At 37.5% G+C, this 18,454-nt stretch overlaps 1 protein-coding gene across 3 annotated transcripts in view; it reads left to right on the forward strand.

The window, feature by feature from the left end:
- The window catches only part of ALF4 (aberrant root formation protein), a 157,026-nt gene that overhangs the window by 48,903 nt on the left and 89,669 nt on the right, over window positions 1-18,454 (forward strand). For all 3 annotated transcript variants that reach the window (XM_089815167.1, XM_089815169.1, XM_089815168.1), the window contains 4 exons: window positions 15,102-15,255; window positions 15,377-15,436; window positions 15,557-15,831; window positions 16,024-16,095. In XM_089815167.1, coding sequence (XP_089671293.1) covers window positions 15,102-15,255; window positions 15,377-15,436; window positions 15,557-15,831; window positions 16,024-16,095 — 561 coding nt within the window. The remainder of the gene's footprint in view (window positions 1-15,101; window positions 15,256-15,376; window positions 15,437-15,556; window positions 15,832-16,023; window positions 16,096-18,454) is intronic.

The following is an 18,454-nucleotide window of genomic DNA, read 5'->3' on the forward strand; positions in this document are numbered from 1 at the left end:
CAACATCTGGTAATCAATGCACATCTTGAGTGTACCATCCTTTTTCTTCACCAGAACAATTGATGAAGCTAAAGGGGACTTACTCGGCTTAATATGCAATGGTTTAGGTTGGAGATGGCCTCTATGCTTTTGTCACGACAATTAATACTTTCTGATTTTTCTCATAAAAATTTCAGCCCCTTGTTTTTTTTTCACATTTTAAACTTTCAAACCCTCTTTTGCATCACCTATGTTGCTATGATTGTATTTGGGTTGCCTCTTTTGTTGACTGTATTTCATGGATGACCTTTGAAATCTGAAACCTTTCCTCATTCCAATCCATTTCAAGATGGCTGTAGCTTACTTTAAACTTAGCAGATTTTTTCTCTTTTATTCTTTCTTTGATTGCCTCTCAGGTTGATCTTGTTATTGTATTATATTTATTTGTGTAGGAGTTCTTTTAAAGGAGTTTGGGTTGAACTCTTCCCCACACAGCCAATGTGGGAATAAAATAACCACTTTGAATCTCATGTATATTATATTTAATTAATTTCCTTTTTTTTTTTAAAATTTCATTCCATGTTTTATTAAGGGAAAATCAAACTTCATCTGGACTTGTCTTTTGTTTTTTATATTTCCCAAGTCATCCCTTTTCATTCTCAAAATGGGAAGTTCGATCTTCATCAGGATTCCATTTATTCCATTCCCTTATCTATAAGGGAAGATTAATCTCAATATGGATAGAACACCACACCTACGCTTAACATTTTTACCTTGATTGACTTCCATCTAGATTCTCATTTTTTTCATTTTCATTATCCATAAGGCGAAAATTGATTTGGACAAAGGGAATTTCTTTCATTTTCATTCGACTAAGGAAAATTTTATGTTCATTTGGACAAAGGGAAATTCTTTTTCCATAGGAATTTTGATGATTTTGGAGTTTAAAAATATTTGAAGTGTTGTGTAGTGGAAAAACCATCTTCATCGGGACAAATGGGAAAATCCATGTCTATAAAGACATTGCAATTCTCTCCAAATTTTCAAAGCATAAATTCTAGTGGAAAATCGATGTGTATTTTGATTCTTCACTTTTTCCTTGTTCTTGATATTCAAAAGAGGAAAATGTGATATCCCCAATCTCAAAGGTCAAATTAATTAAATGACACAATATTTAATAAATATAATATATTGTCAGTGTAATAATAATATTTATATCTTAATAACCAAATATAAGTAAATGGATTAATAAGTCCATTATCAATATAAATATTATAACAATATAAGTAATATAATATAACATCTAATTAATATATGGATATATTACATATTGATGAAAATATGTAAATATAATAAATTTTGTGATAACTATCGAAGACAAATAAACAACATAAATGTCAATTACTACAGTAAATATAAACTCTTACTATAGCAGACTATAATGGAAAGTGCATTGGCCATGGTGGAAACTCCATCAACTAAATCAATTAACCCACCAGCGCAAATGTCTCCACAGTGTCGGTTCATGCTGGCAACCATAATGATCTCTTGTACAGTAATGAATACTACTAATCGCCTCATATATTTAGAGAACAATTTAAGTGATATGTTGAAAGTGCCTGACTCAAAGTCACGATTCTTTGGGGAATACGTGACTCATCCAATCACGGATACAAATTGGAAAAAAGCAAAGGGGGACATACAGACAATTATCATTTTTTAAAACAAATTCACCGCTGCACGAGAATAGAGAGGAAATTGCTGGTCAAAGAGATCAACGTTCAGGAGGAAAGTAGAGCATCGAAGGAAGGAGAAGTCGTCTTAGTTTAGTCAGAGGCTACCAACGGGGAACAATATTTTATTATGAAGACACACATTACTGCTATTTGGTTTGATATACTTGGAACCTTTCATTCGAGAGAGGTAATGTGTGAATAGAACAAGAGAAGACCACGCGGCTGGGAGCAATAGTGACGAAAAGCAATCTTGAATATTCAGAGGATAATTATATAAAGCGGAAGACACTTACACAATTCTAACTTCAAAGAAATACAAATTACATCAATTGTAATCTTAGCCAAAGGAGAACACCCGAGTAAGTGTTAGGCTTGGATACAAGTATTAGAAGAACCCTCATACATAAGCATTAACATAATTGAAGATATCAAATTCATAATCATAGAGGACGAAGAAGTCTTGTCAGATCATAGACAAGTGCTAATATCTCACTCATATCAACAAAGATATTTGATGACTGATATATATATATATATATATATATATATATATATATATATATATATATATATATATATATATATATATATATATATATATATATGTAACATAATTGAAGATGTCAAATTCAGAATCATAGAGGACGAAGAAGTCTTGTCAGATCATAGACAAGTGCTAATATCTCACTCATATCAACAAAGATATTTGATGACTGATATATATGTATATATATTGATCTAGAATATAGCTGAGGATTGATATATATTAATCTAGATATACTTTTTCCATTTTTGTACAAAAAGATCATCCGTTATCTTGTGTGTTGGACTTCATGATATATATATTAACCCTGCAATTATAAATATTTCGAGAGGAATAAGTTTCTTAACATTGAAAGTTTTGTAGACAATTCCAAATATCAAGGGGTTATAGTGCATCCCAAATGGGGACAATACAGAAAATTGACCTTCATTTGGATAAATTGGGACAAACGGAAAATCCATGTCTATAAAGACATTGCAATTTTCTCCAAATTTTCAAAGTATAAATTCTAGTGGAAAATCGATGTGTATTTTGATTCTTCACTTTTTCCTTGTTCTTGATATTCAAAAGAGGAAAATTGACTTTCATTTGGATAAATTGGTCCAACACTTGGATTTTTCATCGCAAATACCGATTCATGAGTGGAAAATTGACTTGGATAAGGATTTTCATGATTTTACAAGGGGAAATTCTGTTTTCATCAGAATGTGCATTTTAGGGGTGGAAATTCTATTTTTATCGGGACTTTGTGCATTTATGGAGTGGAAATTCTATTTTTATTGGGACTTTGTGCACTTTTATAAGGAAAATTTAATTTCATAAGGTTTTTCAATTTTTTAAAGTATGGAAAATAATTATTTGTAAGGATTTTAAAGCCTTTATGCATAAAAAATGCCTTTATATACTTTGGACTAATTGACTAGTCCAAATATTGCTGTACTTAGGAATTTGTCTCCAACCGTTGCAACTTGACCCAATGAAACCTTAATCTCGATACTCCTATTTGCTCTTGTAACTTGACAACTTGGTCACTCGACCACTCCAACCCTTTTGATCTCTAAACTATCACCTCAACTGCCAAAACCTAACAACTGAGTGAAAAGAGGGGATTCTCATTTGCAAGGGGTTGATGGTGTAAAAACCTCACGAAAATCTCTCCACCTGTGTTTGGGCCACGTGATATAGTTGGTGTTCTCCCACTAGCCTTAGACTCCTCGAAACCCTCCCCTCAACCATCTTCCCCATCCAATTGACTCCTAACACTTGTAGAATTGGAACTTAGTCCCAATTCTTGCCTTTCTTGCCTTGTTCTCAGTAATTCCATCAAGAGACTTTTTGGCCTTGGTATGTGACCTCTGCAAGGCATTCAATGCATCCCATTGTGTTATTTTCCACTTCTTTTGCCAATTGCCATTGAAGCAGTAAATTCCACCATTGACTTTCTTCAGAAACCAATTGCATTTAGCTTTTGTTATACTAGTGTAACTGGTGTGCAATGTGTCCGCACAGTTTTTTGCACGTGGTACTATGATCAAAAGCATTTTAATCGAGTTTTTTAATCAAATTTGATAGTTTTTGAGTTTTTCAATAAAAAGTAGCTTTTTTGAAATAAAATGCAATAAAAAGAATACATAAACAAAAAAATTACAGAAAATATATACATTTCTACATAATACAAAATAAATATATACATAAATTTTCTATATATAAAATTGCATAAATTCATACATTTTCTAAAAAATAAATATGTACAGAAGCTTTATGTATTATTTCATACCATATCTTACCATATAATATACATAAATTATATAGAAATATATGATATATACACACACACACTTGACAACTCATGTTCACATGTAAAATTTCTCGTACTCAATGCATGGAGATGTGAAACACGAGGTATTGTAAGCAAAGTTGAATGGTAAAAACATATCTATACAGTAATATGTTGAAGCTTGGGTTATCAACTTCCAAGGTTGCAAGAGTTTAAGTGAGCCTTTCTAGAAATACACAAGGATATATAAGCACTTAAAACACAATTATCTAAAAGTAATGTAATATACCCATCATTAAATAAAATAAAATAATGAATCTATTTGGGGTCTCGATTGAGTTATGTATATCTCAGGCTCATCTTTAATTTTTCGTAGGCATAGTTGTTTGTCATGTCACGTGTCGGCATGTTGTTTCTCTCTCGGGAGTTTTCCTTCGACAGGGTATATATGTTCGTCAAGTTAGTTGTTGTAGGTATGTGACTGTAGATTATTTTATTGTACTGCGAATTCCTGTTGGAGTGAGTGGAAGATTTCCCTACTTGGGTATTACAGTTTTGGTGGGATACAACTGAAATATCTCAAATGTATATTTGCTTTGCTGCTGCTATAATTTTTAATTATATAAATTATGTTTTCCTATAGATTTGTTTTGATCTTATAGAGCTAGACAAAACTTGCAAAAGAATGTTGCTTCTTTTTGTATTTTTCAGAATATAGGTATTACAATGAATAAATAACAATAACTGATAAAATAGAAGTGATAGAAATCATATGCAACAATACATACTAATCTGGAAATGATTCTAAAACCATACAAACAGAATCTGATTTATTTCAAAATAGTCCTGATACAAATGTACTCCAAACAAGGTTGACGCCAACTAAAGATGGGAACCAGCTACAACCAAACAAGTTCAAATGATAAAGCCCAAGTTGCTGCAGTAAAACAATTCCAGTTTTCTGCAATTAAACACCCTAGAATTTCTCACTTGAGCTACTGCAAGGAAACGCCAGGCTGAACCAAAGTGGTCGCCTTCCCTGAAATTCCACTGCCTGCAAAGTGTGGCTGCAATACTAGAAATCGATCCTCTGCCTTGATCAAACTGTATGCATAAGAACTTCGAATCTGATCTTGTTGAGGGCTACGTCCCAACAAATTTGCTCTCACCACTAGGGTTTGCGTCCTAGTTGAGGAATGCTCTTCCAGAGCAACGACCTCCAAAATGGGTTGACAAAATGATATAAGATACTCACTTTTAGGTTGCCTTCTCCTTATATCCCCTCTCCAAGGCAATTCGAACTCTAAAAGAACCCTAAAGTGGAATTCATTCGAACTTTATAATTTAACATTATTTTCCTCAATAAAGTCATCCAAATAGAAAGAAATCATTACTTTATTAATGACAAATAGCTCCAAGCATCAAATAGGTCCCGATAAGTGATAATCAAATGGTAGAGATTGAGCTCTTTCCAACAAACTATCACACATAGGCAAATCGATCTAGATGGAGCCAAAAAACTCCTTATTACTCGAAAATGGCTAAACACTTAGCCTTATTTAAATTATTAAAATGCTAACTTAGGACAATATTTAAATATATTAAAATATTTCCCAAGTAGCCAAAGAACAACCCAAGCACCTCCAAAACATGAAACTGAGTTTGTCACTTGCCTGTGACTGATGCTGGACAACTTGGGCCAACTGGTAGTCTCACCCTCAAATCTAGGGATACTCCTAAAAAATAGGGAACACACCCAAATCTCCTAAAATTGAGACCAGGGGGTGATCTCATAGAATCTCAACTCTGCAAAATGTCACAACCTCCAAAAAGGTAGGAATCTCCTCCTACAATCAAGGAACTGCCTCCTTAAAAGTAGGAGATTGAGTCTGTCACTCTGAAACTAAGTACTAATGAATCTCCTTTGCTGTGTGCATCTTTAGAGTGTGCTAGTGAAGTGGGAGTTCTTCCTAAAAATTAAGAGATGCGTCCAATGTCTCCAAAATGTCCCCAGTGATCTCTGGAAGCCTCCTAGAGAACTCCTAGTCAGTCCCCTAAAATTAGGGATCCCTCCTAAATTTTGGAAACTTGTTGTTGACTATCCAAACTAGCCTAAAAAGCTCATGTCTAGGCCTGTATGCCCTATATGAGTCCCCTACACACTCTATTGGCCTATGGGAACTCCAATAGTAGGTCAATCCATGAACATATATCTATCATCCTAGAAAGGGGACATTACAATAACCCTTACCCTATTCCGATTCTCTGTATTACTTTCTTTTGGATGTGGCACATCCGGAGCACCATCTTTATCTGCTAATATAAATTCCATGTTCGGTGACAATCAACATACATTCCTTTTCCTTGTTGAATATCTTTGTTGGTGAATATCTTGTTTATTAGGCATCTAATTAATAGTATGCATCTAATTTGGGCATTTCAATCTTCATTTCTTGGACATACACCTATGGTCATTTCCAAATTGTCTTCAGACTAAGATCCCCTTTGGATTGAGAACCCTTCGGCCAAGTTTTCCTTTGGACAAAGATCCCCTTTGGATTGAGGTTTCCTTTGGACAAAGATAGCCTTTGCCTTTAGATTGAGATTGCCTTCGAATTGAGATCCCCTATGGACCGAGATACCCTTAGACCAAGATTGCCTTCGGATTAAGATCCCCTGCAGATCGAGGTTGCCTTTAGACTGAGATCCCCTTCAAACCAAGATTGCTTTCAAACTAAGATCCCCTTCGGACAGAGATTGCCTTCAAACTGAGATCCCCTTCGGATCGAGATACCCTTTGGCCAAGATTGCCTTTAGACGAAGATCCCCTTCGGATCGAGGTTGCCTTCGAACTGAGATAGCCTTCGCCTTCACACTGAGATTTCCTTCGAACTGAGATAGCCTTCGGCTAAGGTTGCCTTCGGGCCAAGATTGCCTTCAAGCCTAGATCGCCTTTGGAACATTACAGTCCTTCGGTCAGAGATCACCCTTGGGCTGAGATTGTCTTCCAAACATTATAGTGGTATCAGAGCCAGTGATTCTACCAGCCTGTGGAAGTGAATGCAAGTTTACACCTGAAAGAGAAGGCGAGATCACTTTGTTGGTAGAATGGGGGATCCATATGATGCTTTGATAGAACTCATGAATCTTGTAAGAGAGCCCAGCATAAATCAAATGCAGATCAACAATACCCAAAGGCTTATAAAGGAGACATTACAAAAATTGGTCGAGGAAAGGAAATAGGAGAACAAAATGGGCATAGTGACAATTTTGTTATGGGAAGGGCAAACCCTCAACCCTCTCCCTCTCGACCTTGGATACCAATCTTCCTTCTAAGGACAAAAGCACCACACAAAGATAGAGAACCCACTTTACAAGAAATGCAAGAACAATTATCAAGAAAATTGGAGGAACGCGAATATGGAAGGTGATATATCCTACAAAGACTATGTTGATCTAAGAATGAGATATTTAGGTGGGGGAAATTGTTTTTATTTTTCATGATGATCTCAGCTTAAAGATTAGAAAAGTAAACTTATCACCATTTGATGGCTTTGGAGCCATCACCGCATAGGCATGGGTTCTGAAGGTAGACACCTATTTTCAGCTCAACCCGATGCCCGAAGAGGAAGCAATCAAGTTCACAACACTCCATTTGGAAGGAGTGGTGCAAGAATGGTGGCACCACAAATTGGTCACTCTTGGCCACAACTAAGTGACCTCTTATGCCGAGTTCACTGAGAGACTCATTGACCGTTTTGATGGGAAGGATCTTGACTAAACTTCAAAGATTTGGCGCAATTAAGGCAAATAGGTAACGGTAAACAACATAATTACACTGCCTTGGGAGACGGGGGGATAGAGAGGCCTTGATTTGGGGACGGCAGGGGGACGATGACAGGGGACGGGGTGGCGGCGGAGGGAGTAGGGGTGTATATACTATACGTATGGTACTTAAAATGCTAGTTGTGAAAAAATGTACTACAATTATACAATGTAAGATACAAAGATGTGCAAAACTTAAACATTGAACATTGCATTGAAGTTTTCAACTAGAATATCATGATTCATGATCAAATGACAAACAAACAATGAACATTGAACATTAGCAAATAATAAGTATTAGTCTATATATCAGTGTTTAGATCAATAGTATGAGTATCTACATTCTACTATCTAATAGTAATCAATGATCATATGAGTCATGAGATAAAGATGATTACAATAAGTATCATGTGCCATGAATCATGATATGAAAATAAGTATATAATGCAAACAAAAACTACAAGTTTTCAAGAGTCCAAATCAAAATGGAAAATCAATGATCAATGATCAATGATCATCCCTTGGAGGCTAGAAGTTGAAACTCATCGCCACTAGAACTATCAGTCTCTCCAAGATCAAGAGCCGAAAAGGCTACACCAACTAGCCCTGTGGCTGGATCTAAAGCATCCTCCTCCTTATCAATCTGCGATGGCTCCTGAGGCTCTACATCCCATCGTGATGCTGGGCTCTTCTTGTACACACTTGTCTTGCAGTCATCAATATGCAACACACTGTGTATAGCCACTAGCTTCTCTGCTCTCTGAGAGGTAAGTCCATTCCTCTTAAGAGAGTGGATGAAGCTATATGTAGACCAATTCCTCTCAGAAGTTGAGGAACTAGAAACCTGATATGAAAAATAATTGGCCAATGTGAGATTCGAGAATTAGAAGTTGAACAATGATCATTGAACAATGAACAATGAAAAGATAAAAGTTGAGGAACTAAGTACCTGGGACAACAAACAAATAGCTAGTGTGGTGGTTGTAGATTTCACTCTATAAGCTGACCACCACAAAATGGGATCCTCTTGTGCCATAGTCTTGATATCCGCCTTTGCTGCTTGATTGTAACCCCTAAGAGTAGCAAATTTGGTCCACTTAATGCGAACCTTAGCTGCTGTCTCAAGGTCATATATCATATCTATGCACTTGAAGAACCCTTCACCTGAAAAGATTTAAAAAGTACAAATTATTAGCAAATAGAAGAATCAATATACTAGTAATGTAAATGATTTTAATTTATAAAATGATAAGAATCTAAGTCTTAAGACAAAGTCTTAAAGTGTTATATAATATAAATCACCTCATCATTGTGAAGTGGTGTAACTCTACCATGCCTAGTCATGTACCACCTCGAATTCAATGCATATGCAACCATGCGTAAGGATGTGTTAAGTTTGTCCCATCTATGTTGAATTATAGGCCGAATGTGATCATTGTAGAAGGCTAATGTGGGGTCCTCTCGCACAACTGCCCTCATCTGCCCAAGCGTAGAATCGATGCACTCATACACCTCTCCAAGTGTAGGCGCATCCCCATCTCCATCCTAATCACCTTGAAGACTGGCCTAATAATAGAGACAATGTATTTTGCATCGCTCCAGAATACATCACTCTTAATTATATCCTTCACCCTCGCCCCCTGCTCTGACCTGGAACCATCCCACCTGTTCGATTCATTCGTCATAACCATTAGTTGCAGTGGCTCCTACAAATCAAGCATTCTCTCCAAGAGAATGAAATAGGATGCATATTGTGTCTCAACTGGCTTCAGGAACTCCTTCTTGGCGAAGCTTATAAATAGTGCATGTGAGGTGTGGTGGTTGCAGATATACATTTGCACATCTCTACCATCACTCACCACTCCCTTGATCTAGCTAATCTTCCCCATGTCCTTTAGAGCATTGTTCATAGCACACAAACAACAAGGAGTCCACCAACTATGCTAATATGTGGCCTCAATAAGCCTCCCTACAGCTCTACACATATGAGCTGCATCTGTCAGTACTTGGACCGCATTTTCTGGCCCAATCTTCTCAATGGCTTCCCAAAGAATCTGAAACTGAAAATCAGCATCTTTGATGCCCTCAACAATCAACTGCCTTAAGAAAGAATGGATCCTCTGTACATGTGACTATGACATTGATGAGTGGACGGTGTCTAATGTCCATCCACCCATCCATGATAATGTTGTACCCCGATTCCTCCCAAACAGCCCTCATGGTCTCCATGGACTCACTAATCTTGGCATACTCATCATCCAAGATTTTAGTCCTCAATTTGTGCTCACCTGGTAGCACATATGATGGTAATCCCACCTTCGCTACTTTGTGAAATGCCTCTTTAAAATAAGGAGACTGAGCAATATGAAGTGGAACGCCATTGGCAAATAACATTCTCCCAATGCATGCATCTAACTTTTCTCTCGTCTGGGCAGCAAACAATTCTGCGGTAGGGTTGTCACTAGACTGTGCCCTACATTTCCCCTTGCTCATCTGGGCTATTGCTACACCTATAGAGCTATAGGTAGAGGAAGGTGCAAAGGTTGCCTCTAGCAATGTAGTAGATGAAGCTCTATGCTGCGGTCTAGAAGAAGACATGCGTCGGTGTTGTTGCCCCTGTATTTGTTGCTCATGCACCTCCTATATAGTCTGAATCTGTTGCCTACCAACCAAGGTAGTAGGCACTGGAAGGCCCAAGTCCTCTGGAACTCCCCAAAGCTTGTTGAATTCAATTCTAAACTTCAAGTTTTTGGATTGAGTCAAAAACTTACATGGTAAGACACCCTTACCTGTCCAAAAGAGGAAGTGTGCGTTCACTTGAGTGATGCTACTATACCATACATCACCACAAATATTGCATCTCCACTTTCTTGTGCCATTTGTTCTTGATTTGCTTGTTATTCTAGTGACAAATTGTTTTAAAGGAGATTTTGGATCAAACTTACCCCTAGCCCACTCTGCCAAAGATGGGGAGGGGCAATCAATAGATGGAGTACCAAATAGTACAAAAACAGTACCCATGGAAGTGGAACTAGTTTGGGCCCCTTGCTGATTTGGCCTAGGTCCAATGTCACTCTCATGCTCATCCCTCTCAACGGTGTCATCATCATCCTCAACCCCAACCTTAGGCTCAGGTTCGTATTCTGATTCACTGCCACTATCTGAATGAAGTTCCATCTCATCATCACTATGAGTATCAATGTGGGAGCTCATTTTGACACTGCGTTTCACAAAATGAATTTAAAAAAAAATAAAGTTAACAATTTGAATTTACAAACTTTCAGCCTATGCCCTTCTTTAAATTTTCTAAAATTTAAAACTAAATAACAAGAATTTGCAAAATGAAACATCAAGAATTTTAATCTGTTATTTAATATTTATAAATGATTCAATTAATGAATGATAATCATAACTATAACAAAATGAAACAACACAGATTTAGAATTAAAAACATTGAGCAATAATTTTTAAACATGCATTTGAAAATCAGAAAAACAAGTTAAAAACCCTACCTTTTGCCTCGAAAACTCCTCCAACAAGATGGTAAACTCTCCTCTTCTTCTTCTTGTTTCTAGGCTCTCCTTTTTCACTTGCAAACACTTTTTTCACTTTTGCACAAACCATTATCTCAGCTCTTCACTCTTCTTCTTCTTGCTGTTGCAAACAATGAGAAATACAAATGTGAATAAAAATGAAGAATAGAGGGCTTTTCAACAAAGGAGGAGGAAGGAATGGGCCCCACAACCTAATAGCATAAAAATAGAGAGATTAAAACATTATAAAAATGCCTTAAACTTTTTAACTTTTAATGTCCCTCTTTTGCTTGCCGCGGGAGACGTCCTGGTGTCCCCCCCGCAATGAAGGAGACTCCTTGGCATCCCCCTGCACCCTCACACTCGGAGACATTTCGCCGTCTCAGAGACGTCTTGTCGTCTCCGGCAGCGGTGGCGCTCTAAGTGGCGTCGGTGGAAACACCGAGATGTCGTCCCCTCGTCCTAGGGACGTCCCCATCTCCAAGATGGCCTAGTTTTTTTGTGGGGGGGGGGGGGGGGGACTCTTCCTTGTGTTACATTGGTAAACAATTACATCACAAAGTTTCAAAGGCTATCAATACTGGTCACAAATAATTCTAAGAGACTTTGAATCATGTTCTTCATGCATGGGTTGAGGGAACCTTTGAGAAGCTAAATCAAAGGGATCAACTTGTACACACTCAACGAAGCTATTACTGTGTGTGACATGGCCGCATCTTCCTCCGAAACCCACATAGCTACTCCAACACCTCCCCCATAGGAAGATAAAGACAAGGAGCCAATTCAAAAAAAAGCCTCTACTAGATGAAGACTCTTGGCAAGAGCTTCGAAGGAGAAGCTTTGTTTCACTTACAAGGAGCCATGGGGACCGGGCCACCGTTGTCTTGGGAAGGGGAAGATTCATTACATTGAGATGTTTCTCGATGATGAGGAAGGTCAAGTATCTAGAATAATTGGTGAAGAATCTAACCAAGTAGAGAGAATAAATGCAATTGTACAAAAAGAGGGTTTCATTTCTACTACCCTCACTACAATGACTTGAAGTAGTATCTTCAGGGTCCGTGGCACACTTCATGTCACAGTCATGATTGATAGTGGCACCATGCTCAATTTCATCGATTCATCATTGGTCACTAGTAAGGACTTGCACACAATAGAGCATGGAGGATTTGAGGTTGAGGTTGTTGGAGGGACCTTTTTACCCTACACTCACGTGATTCCACAACTCAGCATTGCCATGGGAAATTAGACCTTGACAAATGATTTCTTTGTCATAGATCTGGTTGACACTAATATCATATTGGGCATCTAGTGATGGAGACCCTTCATTAGTATACCAAAGCTTCAAGTGGATGGACTTTTCATTCCAGAGAGATGGCAAGAAGGTGCTTCTAAGAGATGTCAAATAAAGATCCGAGGGAAGTCACAATCAAGAAGATGGAGGCCATTTTTAAACAAAATATCATCCCAGGATATAACTTCAGCACTGCGGTGGAAAGTAAAAACGTGACAACCAACACTTTACCCCATTCCTTGGCTGATTAGCGGTTCCATCTGTTGGTTGAGTACTCCAAGAACACTTTTGCATGTCAGCGGATGGATGGCTATATACAAGATGAAAGATACAAAGTATTTGATGATATCATTTACTATGGCAATAATATCTACTTGGTGCCTGATTTTGAATTGAAGAAGCTGATTACAAAAGGTTTCCTAGAATTGGATTGACAATTACTTGAGGGCAAGCAAGTAATATCCCCGTCATTAAACTAATAACTTTATTTGGGGTCCCAATTGATTTATGTGTATCTTGGGCCCATCTTTAATTTTCCGTAGGCATAGGTGTTTGTTGTGTCATGTGTCGGCATGTTGTTTTCTCCCTCGGGAGTTTTCCTCCAATGGGGTATATATGTTTGTCGGGTTAGTTGTAGGTATGTGATTTTGGATTATTTTATTGTACTGCGAATTCCTGTTGGAGTTCAGTATTATTCGCCATTTCGTAAGTAGAAGATCTCCTCTATTTGGCTATTACGGCTTCGATGGGATTCAACCCTCACCCTATTCCGATTCTCTGTATTATTTTTCTTTGGATCTGGCACATTTGGAGCACCATCTTTGTCTACTAATAAATATTCCATGTTCGGTGAAAATCAACATGCATTCCATTTCCTTGGTGAATATCTTGTATTTATTGGGCATCCAAATAATAGTGCACATCTGTTTTGGCCATCTCAATTGTCATTTCCTGGAACTACACCTATGGTCATTTCTAGATTGCCTATAGACTAAGATCCCCTTCGGACTGAGATACCCTTCGACCAAGATTGCCCTCGGACGAAGATCCGCTTCGAATCGAGGTTGCCTTTAGACTGAGATAGCCTTCCCCTTTGGATCGAGATCCCCTTCAGACCAAGATTACCTTCAGACTAAGATCCCCTTTGGACAAAGATCTCCTTTGGATTAAGGTTGCCTTCAGACCGAGATAGCCTTCGCTTTCGGATCGAGATCCCCTTCGGACTGGGATCCCCTTCAGATTGACAACCCATTCGGCCAAGATTGCCTTTGGACGAAGATCCCCTTTGGATTGAGATAGCCTTTGGCCGAGGTTGCCTTCAGGCTGAGATTGCCTTGAAACAGAAATCGCCTTTGGGATATTACAGTCCTTCGGACAGAGATTGTCCCTAGGTCGAGATCATCTTCGGAACATTACAAATTGAGTTAGACACTTTTCATTCCTATTTGTCAAACTCAACAAAGATTCAGCCTTCCAAAATATTGAATCAATCTTTGTAACATATTTTAGTAATCACAAGTGAATAATCAAAATTAAGCTTGCATATTAGACGGAGACCTACTTGGTTAACTTGTGCTTTAATCTGAGACAAAATCAACCCCCAATTTTGAGAACTACCCAAAAAAGATTCCCAAGTTCTTCGGCGTCGTCTATGTGCTTTTTGTTTGCAACAATCATAAAATTTTATAAGAAATGAAGACAGGTTTTTGCCAATGTTTTGTTGACACATTTTTTCCCATTTAATTCTGATTTTAAAGTGCTTTATTCCTGATCTAGGCACTATTTTTTTGGCTGAAAATTGTTGACCTAGTTTGACTGATTTTTCTCAATTTTTTGCATGAAAAATCAGCTTAGAGGGATATTCCCGATTATTCAGGTATAATTGGTATTTTTCCCAATTTCTGCTTATGTTATGTGAACACTCATTTATGGATCTCTATCTTCTTCCACACATCGGCTAGCAAATTACTCCATTTGTTTGACATCAATGCAAATAATAGGTTGACATCAATGACAACAGTGAAGACATATTGCTAACAATCTCCCTGTTGTCGTTGCTGGAAACACCAATGACAAACACAACTGATATCTTAATTCTTTGTCATCAACACCAACAAGTTTGACATCAACGACAACACAATGAAAGCCGCCAAAAGAAACAAGAGGGGTTGGTATGACTTGTATTATGCATAGCACATACTTCATGAAGTAACTTACTAAAAAACAAATTAATGGACCAAGTAAATCTCATGAGGTATGGACATAAATTTCCATAATTAATAATTCTGTCCTCTAAAAAGTATGTAGAGTTTAGAGTGATGAAAAATCTTTGAGCCCACAAAATTAGGTAACATTTTTGGCAACATGTTTTAATAGACATTGTTTTTTATTGTCTGACATTTCTCTGTTCCAGGCTTTGGTTTCTAAGGAAGCTAATATAACAGATCGATTCAGGGTGCCTACTTCCATAATGCAACTTTCAGAATTATTGTCGGATTGTGGGCTTTCGTATTCAAGTCTCATCACTGGGAAAGATGTAGAGGCTGTTTCTCATTTGTTGGATGATGGTATGGAGTTTTGATGATAGTTTGTTCATTTTGTGATCTTATATTTAATATTTGTTATGCTGAGGTATCAGTAGCATAGGCATAAAAATGGATATAAATTGTTTCTTTCAAATTATTGCAGTTGAGGAAGAATTAATTTTAGAAAATACCTCCTTGATCAACATTGGGGCAAATCTTGCTGGTGCGCACATAAGATAAGCTGGACTCTAAAAAAGTGACCCTCTTGTATTTAATGCACTTAAACATCTTTGGCTTGATGTTTTGTGCTGACAGAATTTTATTCATTTGTGGATTATATCAGTCGTTTGGGGCTATGTGTTTGTGGAAGTTGCTACAGCTGCTCGTGAGGATATTAAGGATCTTCTAAAGAAACTTCAAAATTGTCAAAGTGAAAGAATAAGAGCATTGAGCAGTATGAAACACTTGCTGTGTTCACTGGACTATCCATGGGAAGTCAAAAAGTGTAGCATTAACTTTTTGTCAGCAATGTTAAACGAGAATTTTGTTTCTTCAAAAGATTGTGATGATCAAATTGATTGGTCTTCTACTACTCCAAGTTTATTCTCTTTGTTGCAGGTAATCATTTTTTAAAGTTTTTGTTTATAAAGACTGCTCAAGATTTAGACATCCATGATGCCTAACCATTGGTTAATCATTTTATGCAGTTACCTTAAATGTTACAGGCATTTTAGCTTTTTGTTGTATGATGATATGCATTAATGTGAATTGAGTACTCAGTTATGTATAGTTAATTATTTTTGAGGCCAGGCTGTGCAGCAAATCATGGTATATGCACCAGATCCAAAGCAACGGAAAGAAGCATTTTCAGCATTGACAAAAGTAAGTCAATTTTGATAAATATGTTTTTCCTTGGTGACTTAGAGTTTTAGATTCTAGCTCTAAAAACCAAGAGTCTCAACTTTGACTGGTATCTTCTTTTTGCTCAGGATAAAATAAGTTCTATATATTCTATGAAAAAGGGCATATGCCCAGAGAGTTATTAAACATACTAACCATTACAAAATGCCTTTCTATGTTGGTTCCAGGACTTATTAGATAAGTGGGTATCAGTAACCAAGGTTGAAAAATGATCCTAGCTGTATCTTCTTGACTGCCAGACAGTAACATTGAAATTAAGGCAGTCTATATTTGAAAAATCAATACACGACTAGAGAAATTTTCTACGTATCAACCATTAGAAACTACCTTCCCATGTTGGTTCTAGGACTTACAAGATAAGTATAAGCAACTGAGGCTGAAAATGCTCCTTGCTGTATTATATTGAGAAGCAGACAGTGACATTGAGTTTGGGGCAGTGCATATTTGAAAAAGGTCTTTTGACATAGCGCAAGGCAGGAGAATCCCCAAATGAGATGTTCTAGCCCCCAGCAAATAATAACCGCATAGCGAAAACACAATAACAATGCAAGATCTGATATCAAATCACAACTCTTTATTCATAAAAATAACTATTACATGCAATGTGTTGGGCTGTAAGGCCTTCCGGGTTACAGCCAAATACAATAGCAATTACAATAACATTTTGGAAGATCTCTCAAGATCCAACACAAACACTAGCTAGTCCAGATCCACACTCTAGTAGAAACCTCCAAGGAAGATCCAAACTTGTGCTCGCAATCCCATCAAGCAATCTCCTTGTCTTCCAAGCCGTAGCTACTAGCTCTTCTCAAACTCTATCCAAGATCCAAGTGTAAACTGCCTCACATTCGGCACTTTGTCCACACACTCACAACTCCACCATAATCTTGTTGTAAATTGCCTCACATTCGGCACTCTGTCCACAAACTCAGAAAAACTTGCCCTTTAGCTTCCTCCTCTCCAAGCTTCTACAAAGAAGAGACCACCCTTCAAGCTTTCACACCTTGGAACTTGATTAGAAATGCTTATATGCCTTGCTTAAATAGGCACTTACCACCCAAGATGTTACCAACACAACCAATGTGGGATGAAAGGTAAATGTAACTACCCTTCAACAAATATTTAATTCCCATCCAAATACAACTAAGCACCATCATGTGACCTAACAAATATTAAATATATGATTTAATAAAATATCCACAACCTTCTAGAACTCCACCTACACACCTCAATAAATGGAATGACAACCATTTTAATTTATTTTTCTATTTACGCCACCTATGCACCTTGAAAATAGAAATTCCTCTTTTCTTTTCTCCTTTTTTAATTTTAAAATTTTTTTTGCTCTAATTTTCGTCACTTTCTCTCTCCAATTTTTTTAATTTTTAATTTTTAAATAATTTTCCCATGCAAGATGCTCTTGCATCAGACTCTCTAGGTAGATAAAAAAAGTGTGCCCCACACTTCGACGCCAAAAGAAAGATCTACAACCATCTTCATCTTTACCAAAGGTTTCCACCTCAACAAGGACTAGAAAACCAATCTGCACATCATCCACATCTGCATCCATATGTCAAACACCAGAATCTCAACCATCCAATCAGCATGCTCGCTCCCAAGAACAAACTGAACACAATGTTTTATCAACAAACCTTCATCCACATCAGCAACTAGTGAATCCACACTAGCAACAACAAACTCCATATCAATAACAATATGTAACTTCTCAGCAACATATGCCAAACTCACAACACCAGCAGTCTCATTGCTCACAACAAGATGCTCTACAACATACAAATCATCACCAATAGCAACTAGATCATCCACGACCGAGTGCTTCACAATCTCCACATCAGGGTCAACCAACTGATCATGAAAATCAATCTCCATCCCAACATCAACAAGGTTAGGAATATCCTCAGCAACAACCTCTAGTTGCTCTGCAAGTTCTGTATCAGACTCCACAAATTGATCAACAAAACCAACTGTTTCCACCTCAACCTTGCGATGCCATCTTCTCTCTCGAACAAGCCTCTTAACTGGCCAAATAACTCTCTTCCGGATTGGTAGACTCCAACTCCACAAACAACTACGGAATTCCTTCCTCACCCCATCCTTAACTCGATCAGCCAAGCTAGCTTCAAACCGAGTAGACATCTTAGAAAAAATCCTCTCCACCACATCAAGGAGACTCGCAATCATCCCAGGGTCCAATCCTCTCAAAGCCATCTCCTAGGATCTTCGTAAACCCTTTGCAACAAATCCTTCCCACGCTCCTTGTGACAATCTCAAATTGTTTGCAAGTCAGATTGCAACCTAC

Source organism: Cupressus sempervirens, chromosome 2, assembly GCF_028749045.1.
Source record: "Cupressus sempervirens isolate cs-2001-9-10 chromosome 2, ASM2874904v1, whole genome shotgun sequence".
Classification (NCBI taxonomy): Eukaryota; Viridiplantae; Streptophyta; class Pinopsida; order Cupressales; family Cupressaceae; genus Cupressus; species Cupressus sempervirens.